Here is a 16,594-nt window from a genome sequence, read left to right as displayed (position 1 = left end):
ATAGTCTATCATTCAGGAGGAAAAGATACTGGTGTTTATTATAACATTCAATTAACTTTTCTGTATGTTTGAAAATTTTCAAAAAAAACCACAAAAGTGCTGGAGAAAAAGCTCTTTTGAAACTCAGTAAATCCGGGGGTGCCTGGGTGGCTCTGTCTCGTTAAGCGTCTGCCTTCGGCTCAGGTCATGATCCCAGGGCCCTGGGATAGAGCCCCGCATTGGGCTCCCTGCTCCGCGGGAAGTCTGCATCTCCCTCTCCCACTCCCCCTGCTTGTGTTCCCTCTCTCACTGTGTCTCTCTCTGTCAAATAAATAAATAAAATCTTAAAAAAAAAGAAAAAAGAAAATCAATAAATCTGGAACGCCTAGGTAGCTCTGTCGGTTAAGCATCTGCCTTTGGTTCAGGTCATGATCTCTGGGTCCTGGGATCCAGCCCCACATCAGGATCCCTGCTCAGCGGCAAGTCTGCTTCTCCCTCTCCCTCTGCCCCACCCCCCCATGGGCGTGCATGCACTCTCTCTCTCCTTCTTTCTCTCTCTCTCTCTCATGCACATGTGCACTCTCACTCTCTCAAACCATGAGAGACTATGGACTCTGAGAAACAAACTGAGGGTTCAGGGGGAGAGGGATTAGCCTGGTGATGGGTATTAAAGAGGGCACGTATTGAATGGAGCACTGGGTGTTATATGCAAACAATGAATCATGGAACACTACATCAAAAACTAATGATGTAATGTATGGTGATTAACATAACATAATAAAATAAAATTTCAAAAAAATCAATGAATCTGATAAATGGAGGAAGAACTGCATAATTTGTGATTCTTTATCTTAATAAACACATCTGACACATAAGATAATATATTGTACTATTTAAATTATACTTAGAGTATTTGATGTTACAGGGGAATATCACATCTTATATACTTTAAACTTAATTAACATTTCTTCTTAAAAAAAAGAAAACCTGATAAATATCTCATATCAGTTTATGAAAGTCAAAAAGGTCAAAAGTTTGAAAACAGTATTCCTTATTTAGTTGAATGAGATGGGTACCTGTCTTTGTAGTGGCTACAAGTTTTCCAAACCTCACTCGTGTGCTTAAATGGGGGGAAAGTGGGGTGGACAGGTCAAAATATTGCAGTCACCAGGTATTAACAATTATTTGATCTGGAAAGAAAAATTTACCATCATGATTAACTAAAAGACAACCTACACTCTGGGAAACTAGATCAGTAAACTATCATAACAAACCTTAGGGAACTACAAGATGTATATGGGTCACTTGCAACCTGAAGGTATCTAAGTATAATTATCTAAGTCATCATTTTAAGTTGTGCCCCTGAACCACAAGAACAGCAATCTTTGAAAGCTACACATCCTCTCAATTATGACTGTACAGTGGGGAGATGGGAAGGAGGATATGAAAAGATGGCCTTGAGAGACGGCTGACAGTCAACACTGAAGTCTGAAACACAAGTTATGTCCCTGCTTTGATTCCCATCAACTGACATGGATATTACCAAAATTTTACCCTATACCCATCCTTCTACGGATATTACCTATCTTCTTAAGAAGCTCATGGAGAAAATGAAAAGAACTGACATAAAACCATCACATGTCCTGAATTACTCCCCTGCAACCAACAGTTTGTGTTTATACCAATTTTAACCTCCTCAAAGGAAAAGCCCCTCCCATTAAAGGCTAATCCAGTCACCTATGCTGTTGACATTACCCCTTCAATCTGTTTCATAATTTTATCCTATCAAATATCTCCTTATTCCTATATTTTCACCCTTTCTTTTCCATTGGTGTCTCTCCTTCAAATAGAGATGTTCAAGGTTATCCCCTGGAAGAAAGTTAAAAAAACAGCCCATGACTCTGTATTGCCTTACCCCACCCCCCCACCCAGGTAACCTCAACTGCTGCTTCTGGGGACTTTGTTAAAATACAGATTCTGATTCAGGAGGTTTGGGGCAGTGCCTGAGATTCTGAATTTCTAACATGTTCCCAGGCTGATGATACTGGCTCAAGGACCACATCTTAAATAACAAAGCCCATTACTATTTTCTCTTTCTCTTAAAGTCAAGCTTTCAAAAAAGCCTCTATTAATCCAATTCCAATCATTTCTCAACCCTTTCTAATTTGGCTCCTGTTCCTGATGATCCTATAAAGCTGTATGACCACCATCCTAACTGTCTTGACTTAAAAGAAAACCACAGAGCTAAACAGGGTGGCCAATACTAAAGGAGTTAAATGGATGCTGCATAAAGGTCAAGTAAGATAAGGACAAATCATCCTTTGACTTTGGAAATCTGAACATAATGAGGACCTAGGACCCTTTCACCAGAGCTCGACTGCAAAAGTAGAGGAGGTGATGAAGACAACAAGTGGTGGTCAAATGGAGCAGCTCACTACCTTTTCTTAATATCTGAACAACTATTATCAGAAAAACCAGCAACCATTAAGAAACAACAACAACTTCATGGGACAGTCAGGGAAATTTGGATATAGGATGATATTAAGTAATTAATCATTTCTACAGAGTCGTATTGTGATGACATTAAGAGATTCAACATAAGAAAATCAATGTAGGGGCACCTGGGTGGCTCAGTTGGTTAAGCGGCTGCCTTCAGCTCAGGTCATGATCCTGGGGTCCTGGGATCGAGCCCCGCATCGGGCTCCCTGCTCAGCAGAGAGCCCGCTTCTCCCTCTCTGCCTGCCTCTCTGCTTACTTGTGCTCTCTCTCTATCTCTCTGTCAAATAAATAAAATAAAATCTTAAAAAAAAAAGAAAGAAAATCAATGTAATACATCACATTAATAGAAAGAAGGAAATACCTGCATGATCTCAATTAACAAAGAAAAGGCATTTGAAAAAAATCCAACACACTTTCATGATAAAATCTCTCATAAAATCAGAAATAGAAGGGACCTTTCTTAATATGATAAAAGGCATTTATGAAAAACCCACAGCTAACATCATATTCAATGGTGAAAGACTGAAAGCTTTCCACCTAAGATCAGGAATGAGCCAAGGATGCCTGTTTTCACTATCGCTATCCAACACTGTACGTTAAGTTCCAGTTGGAGCAATAAGACAAGGGAGCAAATACAACAAACTGCAAAGGAAGGAGTAAAACTAGCTCTATATGCAGATGACATGATCCTATATATTAAAAAAAAAACGCTGAATATCCAAAAGAAAGCTATCAGAGCTAACAAATTCAGCAAAGTTGCAGGGTGTAAGATTAACACATGAAATTAAAATTCAGCTGTGCTTGTATACAACAGCAATGAACCCAAAAAGGAAATTAAGAAAACATCCCATTTTTAATAGAATCCAAAAGAATAAAATATGTAGGAATAAAATGAATCAAGGAGGTGAAAGACTTGTACACTAAAAGCTATAAAACACTGCTGAAAGAAATTAAAGACCTAAATAAAAGGGAAAGATATTTCATATTCATAAGTTAGAAGACTTAATTGGTATAAAGATGGCCGTACTCCCTACTTTGATCTATAGATTAAATGCAATCCCCACCAAAATTCCAACTTTGTGTTTTGCATAAATGGACAAGCTGATCCCAAATACTTCCTAAGATGCTCTCAAATACCTATATGTTTTTACTGATGGTAATTATAATAAACAGAACAGCTTAATACATGACATGTATACCTATTAAAGTAATAATTATAGATATTCTAAAAGCATATCTCATCTACAAAAGAGGGTCAATGTAGACATTTTTGGAAAAAGGGCTTTTACAAAGAATGTACTTCTCTGGCTGTGGACTAGATACTAAATACCTTATAACAACTATACTCATTCTAAATTGTAAATACCTCCTCCCTCCTGGGACTAAAAACCACACAGCACATTTTTTTTTTTTTTAAACAGGAATGTTCCTTTGTTAAATGAGGTCAGGGCTTCACAAAACCTCATCACATAACCTAAGTAGCCCCTTAAAAATATAGTCTTTTATTATAGCTTCTTGTTCTTTTATTTTTAATTAATAAGTTTATCTGAAAAGTACAAGAGAAATGGAATCACATTTCAGGCTCTAATGCCTTCATTTCAATCTTCTGAAAGGAAATGATCTAATGATTCAAGTACAATGCAGAGAAATTCAGTAAGGGTGGATAGAGAGATGTAATATCTTACTACACTTGATCCTAAAGTAACAAATAATAATAGAATTATCGGGGCGCCTGGGTGGCTCACTCATTAAGCGTCTGCCTTCGGCTCAGGTCATGATACCAGGGTGCTGGGATCGAGCCCCCCATCGGGCTCCCTGCTCAGTGGAGAGCCTGCTTCTCCCTCTCCCACTCCCCCTGCTTGTGTTCCCTCTCTCACTGTGTTTCTGTCAAATACATAAATAAAATCTTTAAAAATTAAAAATAATAATAATAATAGAACTATCAAGGATTCCAAATTTCTATTCCCATGCACTTTAAATAAATGCTATTTCCTTCACTATAGCAAAAGAAAGTAAGTCACCATACCCAATGTCGGTAAGGGGTGGTTTATCTCTTGCTCTCTTGTAACAGAGAAAAAGTTCTGGGCTTTTCAGACTTCCATAGTTCAAATTTGCTTGGAGAGCTGATGGAGTGGCTTCAACACAGGTGTAACCTTCAGGTACTGTTTCCCCAGCAGATTTGTTAATAACTGCAATGTCTGTAATTGGAGCTTTAGGCCCAGTTGACTTAGTATCTAAACGATTTATTTCTTGATCTAAAAGAGTAGATGTGTCAGTGAGACCTGCCACAACAAAGTAGTCAGTCACTCTCGGCCCTTTGTCTTCTATCATGGTTGCTATTTTATTTCCTAGAAGAGGAAAAAAAGAAAAAGACATCCATTAAATAAAACACTTTATCTGGACTAACTAAAATTAAAATACTCCTGGGTTAACAGTGATCAACTAAGTGCACTTCCCAGCTGGATTTATAATCAAATTGTTGTCCTTCCAGAGAAGCAGACTGTTTTGGTATTATCTTGTCGCTTTTACCTGCTAGAAAGTACCAGTTTACAGCATCAACTCATTTGTAAGGCAACTATGATCCTTTCATGTGCGAAGGCCCTGTTAAGAATAATCAAACTGGGGGTGCCTGGGTGGCTGAGTCGTTGGGCATCTTGCCTTCAGCTTGGGTCGTGACCCCGGGGTCCTGGGATCAAGCCCCGCATCGGACTCCCTGCTCAGCGGGAAGCCTGCTTTTCCCTCTCCCACTCCCCCTGCTTGTGTTCCCTCTTTCGCTGTGTCTCTCTCTATCAAATAGATAAATAAAATCTTAAAAAAAAAAAGAATAATCAAACTGTCAGAGGTGGGCTATGGGCTATGGTGCTTCAGCAAAATGCACTGCATGAACAATATTCAGACCATTTAAAAAATCATTCTCCTTTAGGTTACAAAATTCCTAAAGCTAAGCTTCACAGTTAAACAAATGAATGGAGTTCATCATGAATTAAGTCAAGGTCTAAGACAAAATAAATAAATAAATAAATAAAGGTAATAGTAATAAATATAATCAAACCGGTCTCCTAATCCAGTTAGGAGTCTGTCCCTTCTGGTTAAGAAACTTTATGGAAACACCATGTAAAACTAAGTAAGTTTAGGATTCACGATGTATTTCCTATATAAATACCAGATAGAACATAAAATACTATAATCAAGGAAGACAAAATCATAGAAAACACATATTAAGAGACTTAGGTAATACATGGTAGAAACCCAGAGATTATGAACATTGAGTCAAGATTTCTATTATCTCTAAACTCGGCACCTCTAAAAATAAAATTAAGCTTCTGAGGTTTTAAATATTTCCGTGGATTTTATATGCTTTTTAAGTTAAGTACAACTGACATACAATAAAATGTACATATTTAAAGTGTAAATTTTCATAAATATATACACCTGTGAAATCATTACCACAATCAAGATAGTAAACATATCCATCAAAACGCCAAATTTTCATATATCCCATCATATCCCTTCCTCCCCAGACAATGAGTAACCTGTTTAGTCACTATAGTTTTTAGAACTGATGTACATGGAATCATATAGTATGTATTCTTTTTTGCCTAGCTTTTCTCATAATTGAGATTCATTCATGCTGTTGTTTATATCAGTAGTTTATTCCTTTTTATATTTTTTAAAATATTTTTTTAAGTAATCTCTATACCCAACTCACAACCCTGAGATGAAGAGTTGCATGCCCTCCCAACTGAGCCAGCCAGGTGTCCCTCATCCCTTTTTATTGCTAAGTAGTATTCCACTGCTGAGTATACCACAATATGTTTATCTATTTACCTTATTAACAGACATTTGGGTTATTCTTAGTTTGGAGTTATTACAAATAAAGCTGTCATAAATAACCATGTATAGGTCTTACGGACATAAGCTTTCATTTACCTTAGGTCAATTCTTAGACAAAAGGATTGGATCACCTGCTAGGTATATATAGTTCTAAAAAACTGCCAAAGAGTTTCCTAGAGTAAGTATACCATTTTATATTCCTACCCTCAGTATATGAGACTTCCAGTTGTTCCACATCCTCTCTGAAGCTCTATATGGTCAGTCTTCTAAATGCAGATACTCTAATATGCCTACAGTGATACTTAACTATCATTTTAATTTGCATCTTTTTTTTTTTTAAGTAGGCGCCACAACTAGCGTGAAGTCCAGCTCAGGGCTTGAACTCACAACCCTGAGATCAAGAGTCTGATGCTCAACTGACTGAGGCACCCAGGCACCTGTTAATTTGCATCTTTCTAATGACTAGTGATGTTAACCACATTTTCATGTGCTTATTTTCCACCCATGTATTTTCTTCAGTGAAGCTTCTGTTCAAATCTTTGGCCATTTTCGGGCGCCTGGGTGGCTCAGTCGGTTAAGCAACTGCCTTCGGCTCAGGTCATGATCCTGGAGTCCCGGGATCGCATCCCGCATCGGTCTCCCTGCTCAGCGAGGAGCCTGCTTCTCCCTCTAACCGTCCCCCCTCTCATGTACTATCTCTCTCTCTCTCTCATTCTCACTCTCTCAAAATAAATAAATAAATCTTTAAAAAAAAATCTTTGGCCATTTTCTACGTGGGCTGTTTGTTTACTCTTTCTTGAGTTGTTTTTTGTTTGTTTTTAAGATTTTATTTATTTATTTATTTATTTATTTATTTATTTATTTATTTATTTATTTTAGAGAGAGAGAAAAGGAGAGAGCTTGTGCACAAGTGGGGAGAAGGACAAGTCAACTCCCCGCTGAGCGCAGAGCCCCACATGGGGCTCAATCTCACAACCTTGAGATCACGATCTGAGTCGAACCAAGAGTCGGACATTCAACTGACTGACCCACCCAGGCACCCCCATTCTTGAGTTTTGAAAGTTCTTTATATATTCTATAGAAAAATCATTAGGCATATGCCTAGCAAATATTTTCTCCCAATCTATGACTTGTCTTTTTACTCTAATAATACCTTTTGAAAAGCAGTTTTTATTTTTGATGAAGTCCAACTTACCAATCTGTCCTTTCATGGGTCATGCTTGTGGTATCATATTTAAGACATCACTGTCTAATCTAAGGTCACAAAGGTTTTCTCCAATGTTTTCCTCTAAAAATTTCATAATTTCAAGTTTTACATGTATGTCTATGATCCATTTTAAGTTAACTTTTGTATATAATGGAGGTATAAATAGAGATCCACTTTTTACATACAGATATTCAATTTTTCCAGCACCACTGGTTGAAAAAACTAACTTTTCTCCACTGTTTTGCCTTTGTATCTTTATTCAAAAACCAACTGCCCAACATGTTTATATTCATCTCTGGATTCTTTATTCCACTAATCTATATGTTTATATGTCAGTACCAAATGATTTTGATTATTGTAATTTATAATAAATCTTGAAATCAGGAAGTGTTAGTCTTCAACTCTGTCCTTTTTCAAAATTGTTTTGATTATTCTACTCCAGGTCCTCTGCATTTCCATAAGCATTTTAGAATCAGCTTGTCCATTTCTTACCACCAAAAAAAGCCTACTAGGATTTTAACTGGAATTGTGTTGAAACTATAGGTCAATTTAAGGAAGACTGTCAATACTGAGTCTTCAAACCCATGAACAAGGTTCATCTCTGCATTTATTTAGATTTGTAAAAATTTCTCTCATCCATGTTTGTAGTTTACAGCATATGTCCTTCACATCTTACCAGATTTTGCTTAAGTAATAGTTAATGCTATTGTAAATGACACTATTCCTTTTTAACTCAGTTTCCCATTATTCTTTGCTACTACATAGAAATACAATTGATTTTATATCTTGATCTCATACAGTGCCATCTTCATACAGTTGCTTACAAGTTGTAGAGTTTTGTAGGTACCATTAAATTTTCTACATAGATAATGTGTCTATGAATAAAGACAATTTTACTTCTTTCTTTCCAATACAGATGCCTTTTATTTCTTTTGCTTGTCTTACGGTACTGGGTAGAACATCCAGTACAGTGTTCAGAAGAAATACTGACCAAAGAAGATATACAAATGACCAATAAGCACATGAAAAGGTGCTCAGCATCATTAGTCATAGCAGCATTATTCACAATAATCAAATGGTAAAAACCCAAATATCCACCCAAAAAATGAATGGATAAATATAATGTGATATATCTATACAACAGAATATTATTCATTCATAAAAAGGAATTGAATTTTGATAAATGCTATAACATGGATGAACTCTGAAAACTTTATGCTAAGTGAAATGACCCCCAGAAAGACACAGAAGAACAAATATTATATGGCTCCTATATGAGGTACACTGAATGAATTCTTAGAGACATAAAGTAGAGGTTGTCAGGGGCTGGGAGGGGGGAGAATGGAGAGTTACTGTTTAATGGGTACAGAGTTTATGTTGGAGATGATGGAAAAGTTTTGGGTATAGCAGTGGCAATGGTTATACAACAATGCCAATGTATTTAATGCCACTAAAGTGTATACTTACAAATGGTTAAAATGATAAATGTTATGTATATTTGCTACAATAAAAAGAGAGAATGTATCAATAAGCATCTCTCCATATTAACCGTTTAGGCTTCCGTTAAGTTACAGAGTAAACTCCCAGAATCAGCTTTCTGGATCAGAGTATATAAACCCATGTATAACTATTACTATATACTTCTTGCCTTTTGAAAAGAATATACCAATTTACCATGGCAACAGTAATGTATCTATGGTCCAACGGGTGTTACAACTGTATTTATGTTTATTGTGTTAGAGTAAAGTTGGTATAGAGAGGTTTTAATACACATTTCTTAGAATTAAAAGGAAAAAAAAAAAAGAGGCACCTGGCTGGCTCAGTCAATAGAGCATGTGACTCTTGATCTTGGGGTCGTAAGTCATGCTGGGTACAGACATTATTTAAATAAATCAATGAATTTTTTTTTTTTAAAGAGAGATGTTGAGAGTACACATCTTCATTTTGTTCCTAATCTTACAGGGAAAGCATTCAGTCTTTTATCAGTAAATATGATGTTAATTATAGGTTTTTCATAAATATTTGCTCCTTATGAAGTTCCTTTCTAATCCTGAGACTTTTATCAGGAATATATGTTAGACTTTATCACACACTTTTTCTGCACCTGACATGAAACACATCTCTATCTTTGTTTAACATAGTGAATTACAATGATTAATTTTCAAGTTATTAATCAACATTGAATTCCTAAAATAAACTCCACCTGGTCAAGATATATTATCCCCTTTATATATTCTTGAATTCTATTTGTTAAAATTTTGCTTGGAATTTTATATGTGTTAATAGGGATACTGGTCTGTAGTTTTCTTTTCTCCTAATGTCTTTATCTGGTTTTGATACCAAGGTAATGACAGTCTCACAGAATGAGTTGGGAAGAATTTCCTCCTCTTCAAGTTTCTGGGGCAGTCTGTATAGAATTGGTATTATTTCTTCCTTAAATGTTTGATAGAATTGGGGCGCCTGGGTGGCTCAGTTGGTTAAGCGACTGCCTTCGGCTCAGGTCATGATCCCGGAGTCCCAGGATCGAGTCCCGCATCGGGCTCCCTGCTCAGCAGGGAGTCTGCTTCTCCCTCTGACCCTCTTCCCTCTCGTGCTCTCTCTCTCTCATTCTCTCTCTCTCAAATAAATAAATAAAATCTTTAAAAAAAAATGTTTGATAGAATTCACCTGTGAAATCATTTGGGTCTGGAGTTTTCTTGGTAGGTAGGTTTTTATAACTATAAATTCAATTCCTTTAACACATACAGGCTATTAGGTTACCTACTTCCTCTTGAATAAACTTTCATTGTTTGTGCCCTAGTCCATTCAGGCTGCTATACCAGAATACCATAGACTGGGTGGCTTATAAACAACAGAAATTTGTTTCTCACAGTTCTTGAGATTGGGAAGTCCAAGATCAAGGCACTGGCATATTCACTGCCGAGTGAGGGCTGGCTTCCTAGTTCCTAGAAGGCTGTCTTTCCACTGTAACTTCACATGATGGAAAGGAGGGAGGGAATCTCTCTAGAATCTCTTTTTAAAAAAAGGCACTAATACCCCTCAGGAGGGTTTTACCCTCAGGACTGAAATACCTCCTAAGGCCCCACCTCCAAATACCATCAGCCTGGGCATTAGGTTTCAACATCAGAAGAGGGGGAGGGGACAGTCAGTCTACAGAAGTGTCTTTCAAGAAATTTGTCCATTTTCACCTAAATTGTCATATTTATTGGCACAAAGTTGTTCATAATATTTCCTTATTATACTTTTAATATCTGTAGAATATGTAGTGATGGGGCGCCTGGGTGGCTCAGTTGGTTAAGCGACTGCCTTCGGTTCAGGTCATGATCCTGGAGTCCTGGGATGGAGTCCCGCATCGGGCTCCCTGCTCGGCGGGAAGCCTGCTTCTTCCTCTCCCTCTGTCCCTCCCCTGCTTGTGTTCCCTCTCTCACTGTGTTTGTCTCTGTCAAATAAATAAATAAAATCTTTAAAAAAAAAAGATTTTATTTATTTGAGAGAAAGAGAGAGAGAACGTGAGCTGTGGGTGGGGGTGAAGAGCAGGAGAGAGAGAAGCAGACTCCCCACTGAGCAGAGAGCCTGATGGGGACTTGATCCCAGGGCCCCGAAGGCAGATGCTTAACCAACTGAGCCACCAAGGCGCCCTGAAATTTATCAACTTTACTGATCTTCTCTAAGACAGCTTTTGGTTTCATTAATTTTTTTCTATTGCTTTTGTTTTATATTTCACTGATTTCTATTTTGATCTTGATTATTTCCTTCCCTCTGTTTATGCAAAATTTAATTCGCTCTTCTTCTTCTAGTTTCTTAAGGTGGAAGCTGAAGTCACTGATTTGAGACCTTTCTTCTCTATTTTAAGTATTTAGTGTTATAAATTCCCCAAGTAATGTTTTAGCGGCATCCAAAAATTTGTGTATGTTTTCTTTTTATTCAGTTCAAAACATTTTTTAATATCCCTTTCTTAAAGTATTTGACCAATGGACTATTCAAAAGTATGTTTTTCAGTTTCCAAATTTTGTAGTTGGGAATTTTCCAAGAATCTTTGGTTATTAATTTCTAATTTAATTACACTGTGGTCAGAGAATATACTATATATGACTCTAATTCTTTTACATTTACTGAGCCTACTTTTATGGCTAAGAATATGACCTATCTTGATAAATACACCATGTGTACTTTAGCACTTCAGCATATATATTCTGTTGTTGGACAGAGGCCTCTACAAGGGTCAATCAAGTAGGTTAATAGTGTTGTTCAAGTCTATCCTTGCTGATTTTCTGTCTACTTGTTCTACTATTAAGAGAACAATATTAAAATCTCTGACTATAATTGCAGATTTGTCTATTTCTCCTTTCAATTCTTATCAGTTTTTGTTTCATGTATTTTGAAGCTCTATTATTAAGGACATAAACATTTAGAATTGCTACGTCCTTTCGATTAACTGACCCCTTTATCATTATGAAATGGCCATCTCTATCTCCAATAAAAATTACTCTGTATTAACAAAAGCTTTTGAAAAATATTAAAATATTTATAAAAACTAACAGATATAGAGTCTAATAATTAAATTTCATTTTGCAACTACTGCTAAGATAATCTTTCAGAATCAATTTCATTTCACCCTACTGTTTAGAATGGCATACACTTTAATGAATAAATGCTGTTAATATCAACAAAATGTCAATAACTTCAATCTATAAAGCTAAATGTAGTTTACACAATTCTCTCATTGTAACAAAAAAGATTTGTTTAAGGCTTCAAAAATATCTGTGTGTTCCTTGGTGTTCCAAACCATGCAGAATGAATGGTGAATGTTATTTAAACCATAAAGAGAGTGCAGTTTTATCAAAATTATTTGCTACATTTAAGCAATTTAAAATAGGGCCTTGGTGAATCCATTTAGAAAGCATTATCAACATGAGCTACACTGGCTGGGTCATGAAATTACAAAACGAAAAAGTCATTTCAGACAAAATCAGTTCCTTTTTCAGAACACAAAGCAGTGTAATTCTCTACTGTTGCACCTGCCACCAAAAGTTTTATAAAGAAGGAGGGTTGTAAAGAAAGACTGCAAACACAAATACCTCAAGGGGTCAAGTAGGATATGAGAGTCGAGGGAACTAGAGAACACAGGCAGCCACTAGTCAGACCCATCCAATTGTTGCCAAATGGACTTGGCAAAACCAGAATTTCTTTTTTGCCTTCTTAAAAGAAGCCAGAGGGCGCCTGGGTGGCTCAGTCGTTAAGCGTCTGCCTTCGGCTCAGGTCATGATCCCAGGGTCCTGGGATCAAGTCCCACATCGGGCTCCCTGCTCAGCAGGAAGCCTGCTTCTCCCTCTCCCACTCCCCCTGCTTGTGTTCCTGCTCTCGCTGTCTCTGTCCAATAAATAAATAAAATCTTAAAAAAAAAAAAAAAGCCAGAAATCAGGATTTTTATGTCTCCAAGTTTTAAAATATTGGCAACTAATTCAGAATTCTTGTAAACACTACTAAGTTCAAACAAAACACATTAAGCAGGGTATATTCAAATTAAAAGTCCAGAAAAGAACAATTTCTAAATTCCATTAAAATTCTTTTTTTTGAGGGGCGCCTGGGCGGCTCAGATGGTTAAGCATCTGCCTTCGGCTCAGGTCATGATCTCAGGGTCCAGAGATCGAGCCCCACATCGGGCTCCCAGGTCGGCAGGGAGTCTGCTTCTCCCTCTCCCTCTGCCTCTGCTCCTGCTTGTGCTTTCTCTCTCTCACTCTCTCTCTCTCAGATGAATAAAATCTTGAAAAAAAGTTTTTGATGTAGTTAAATACATAACTTCACCATTATAAATATGAGCCAATAAACCTAACTATATACCAAATTGACAATATAATCACATAAGAGGGAATGAAAAAAGAACTAATACAAGTAATTTAAACAATTTAACATAAAGAACTGAAAACGAAATCCTGACCTTAGACACAAGGGTATGGTTTATAGTGGTATGGCTCAAACATTCTTCTGTACGTACTCCATACTCTATTCCAAAAATTGTTGGAAGCCAGAATTCTTACTGTGAGAAAAGAGAGAGATAAATATAGGATGGGAGAGGGCAAGTAAGAATGTATGTACTGAAATAGAATTAGAGGCATCAGTATGAACTCATGATTTTAAAATACATATGTACTAAATGTAATGTGGTACCCTGAATTGAAATATAGAACAGAAAAAGCACATTAACATAAAAACTGGTGAGATTAAAATAAAATCTGGATTTTAGTTAAAAGCAATATAACAATGTTGTCTTAGTTTTGACAAATGTACTATGGTAATGTATATGTTAACCATAGAGAAATACAGGAATCCTGTATTATCTTTTCAACTTTTCAGTAAATCTAAAATAATTCAAAAATAAAAATTTTTAGGGGCACCTATGTGGCTCAGTCGGTTGAGCATCTGCCTTCAGCTTGCGTCATGATCTCAGGGTCCTGGGATCAAGCCCCACATCAGGCTCCCTGATCACTGGTGAGTCTGCTTCTCCCTCTCCCTCTGTGATCCCTCTTGCTCTCACTCTCTCAAAAAATAAATAAAACTTAAAAAATAAAAAATTTTAAATATGTGTGTCAACATTATTTATACTAGATCAAAAAAAAAAATGGAAACAGCCCAAATGTCCACCAACAGATGAGGGGATAAATAAAATGTAGTACATCCATACAATGGACTATCTTCAGCAATAAACAGGAATTAAGTACTGATACATGCTAAACATGGATAGACCCTGAAAACATTACACTAAGTGGAAGAAGTCAGTCACAACATACCACATATAGTATGGTTCCATTTATACAAAATGTCCTAAATAGGCAATCTATAAAAAGAGAAAGTCAACTGGTAGCTGCCTAGATTGGGGGGGATGGAGGAAATGGGGAATGACTCTAATGGGCATGAGGTTTCTTTTAGGGGTGATAAAATTGTGGTGGGCACCTGGGTGGCTCAGTCATTAAGCATCTGCCTTTGGCTCAGGTTGGGATCGAACCCCACATCGGGCTCTCCGCTCAGTGGGAAGCCTGCTTCTCCCTCTCCCACTCCCCTCTGCTTGTGTTCCCTCTCTCACTGTGTCTCTCTCTGTCAAATAAATAAATAAAATCTTAAAAAAAAGAAAAAGAAAAATTGATTGTGGTAATGGTTGAGCAATCTGTGACTACACTAAAAACCAATGAATTGTATACTTTAAAACGTGAATTGTGTGGTATGTGAATTATTTATCAATAAAGCTGTTAAAAGTGTGTGTATATGTCTCCTCCTAGCTACTGAAAAGGAAACCCAAAAACAATGTCACCCCACCAGAAACAAACATACTCAGCACCTAAATCTTTGTTTCTTAAAACCATTCCTCACCAAACAATACTAGACCTCCTTGGAGAAATGACCAATTCCAAGGTAGGGCAAGAAAAGCACAAGATAGGGGAGCCTGAGTGGCTCAGTCAGTTAAGTGTCAAACTCTTAATCTCAGCCCAGGTCTTGATATCATGGTTTTGATATCAGGGCTTTAAGTTCAAGGCCCATGTTGGGCTCCATGCTAAGTGTAGAGCCTACTTAAAAAAAAAAAAAGCTCAAGATATACCTAGAATATCTCACTTAAGAAGAAAAAAAAAACAAGAAACAAAAACACTACTCAAAGACTAATGGGATCCTATCAAAAGGACACGGATCTAGCTTGAAGAGTCTCCCACTGGCCAGACTGGGAATAATTTTTTAGCATCAAAATGAATGACAATAATGGATTATATAACACACTGACCTTTTTAAGCCTTGAGTCTACAATGATACTATAAAATAAATGAACGAAGGTGGGCGCCTGGGTGGCTCAGTCGTTAAGCGTCTGCCTTCAGCTCAGGTCATGATCCCAGGGTCCTGGGATCGAGTCCCACATCGGGCTCCCTGCTCAGCGGGAAGCCTGCTTCTCCCTCTCCCACTCCCCCTGCTTGTGTTCCCTCTCTCACTGTGTCTCTCTCTGTCAAATAAATAAATAAAATCTTTAAAAAAAAACTAAAAATAAATGAATGAAGGTGAGGGAAATAAGTTTCTTCACAATAGGATGCCAACTAATAAACATAGAAGGAATGATCAAAAACCATTTTAGAATCAACACAATATTCAGTTTCAAGCAAGAATTACCAATGGATGCTAAAATCTCTGGGCAGAAGGCTGTTGAATACAGGATATTTATACAATCTCAAGGCCATTTCCCAGACATACTAATAATTACAAAAGAATAAAATGTATCAGGGCGCCTGGGTGGCTCAGCTGGTTAAGCATTCGATTCTTGATTTCGGCTCAGATGATGATGTCAGAGTTGTGGGATCAGCCCACGTCAGAGTTGGCTTACGATTCTATCTCAGCTCTTCCCCTCCCTCTCTAAAAAAAAAAGGGGGGGGAGAAAATGTATCACCAGAGAAAGCTGGTGGCCACCACTTTAACCAAATAATCAAAATTAACATCATTAATGATAAGTCAAACTGATATTACATGCGTTCTGATGTGATGCACCAAGGACACCACATTAGTTATGTAGTATTCCTGATTTTAAAAAAAAAATGCATAGTCTTAATCTGATCATGAGGGATTAGACAACCTCAAACTAAAGGGGAGAATTCTAGTCAAGGGGGCACCTGAGTCAGACGCTTAACTGACTAAGCCACCCAGGTGCCCCAAAATTAAAAGTTTTTTAAAAAGCAGTTCATGTCTTCCAAGATTTCAACAAAAGTAGAGGGAAAGGAGCACCTGGGTGGCTCAACTGGTTAAGTATCCGCCTTCAGCTCAGGTCATAGCTCATAGCTCAGAGCCAGCCATGAAGATCTACAATAGATATCACAAAGCAGCAAAACATATAACCTTGATGCATTTCAGTCTCTCATTCAAAGTCTATTTAGTGTTAGTTTACAAGAAATTCTATTAAGTTTATTTGACTACTAAATACATAGTGGATATTGTAGCAAATTAAAAGGAGGAGAGGTAAACATGTTATTAGATCAAAAAGTTAAACTGTTGGGGCAACTGGGTGGCTCAGTTGGTTAAGCGGCTGACTCTTGATCTCAGTTCAGGTCT

General features: G+C 37.1%; 1 protein-coding gene across 3 annotated transcripts in view; it reads right to left on the bottom strand.

The window, feature by feature from the left end:
- DENND4C (DENN domain containing 4C) overlaps positions 1-16,594 on the bottom strand; it is a 136,891-nt gene that overhangs the window by 98,226 nt on the left and 22,071 nt on the right. For 2 of the 3 annotated variants that reach the window (XM_028107238.2, XM_028107241.2), the window contains exon 2: positions 4,505-4,826. In XM_028107238.2, the coding sequence (XP_027963039.1) occupies positions 4,505-4,809 (305 nt within the window). In that variant the 5' untranslated portion in view covers positions 4,810-4,826. Of the gene's footprint in view, positions 1-4,504; positions 4,827-13,457; positions 13,552-16,594 lie in introns of those variants that run through there. The other variant, XM_088019019.1, reaches the window with a different exon arrangement.

Source organism: Eumetopias jubatus, unplaced genomic scaffold, assembly GCF_037043125.1.
Source record: "Eumetopias jubatus isolate StellerSeaLion01/CBP00866 unplaced genomic scaffold, mEumJub1_p1.0 scaffold_15, whole genome shotgun sequence".
Classification (NCBI taxonomy): Eukaryota; Metazoa; Chordata; class Mammalia; order Carnivora; family Otariidae; genus Eumetopias; species Eumetopias jubatus.
This window is presented reverse-complemented; position numbering and strand designations above follow the sequence as displayed.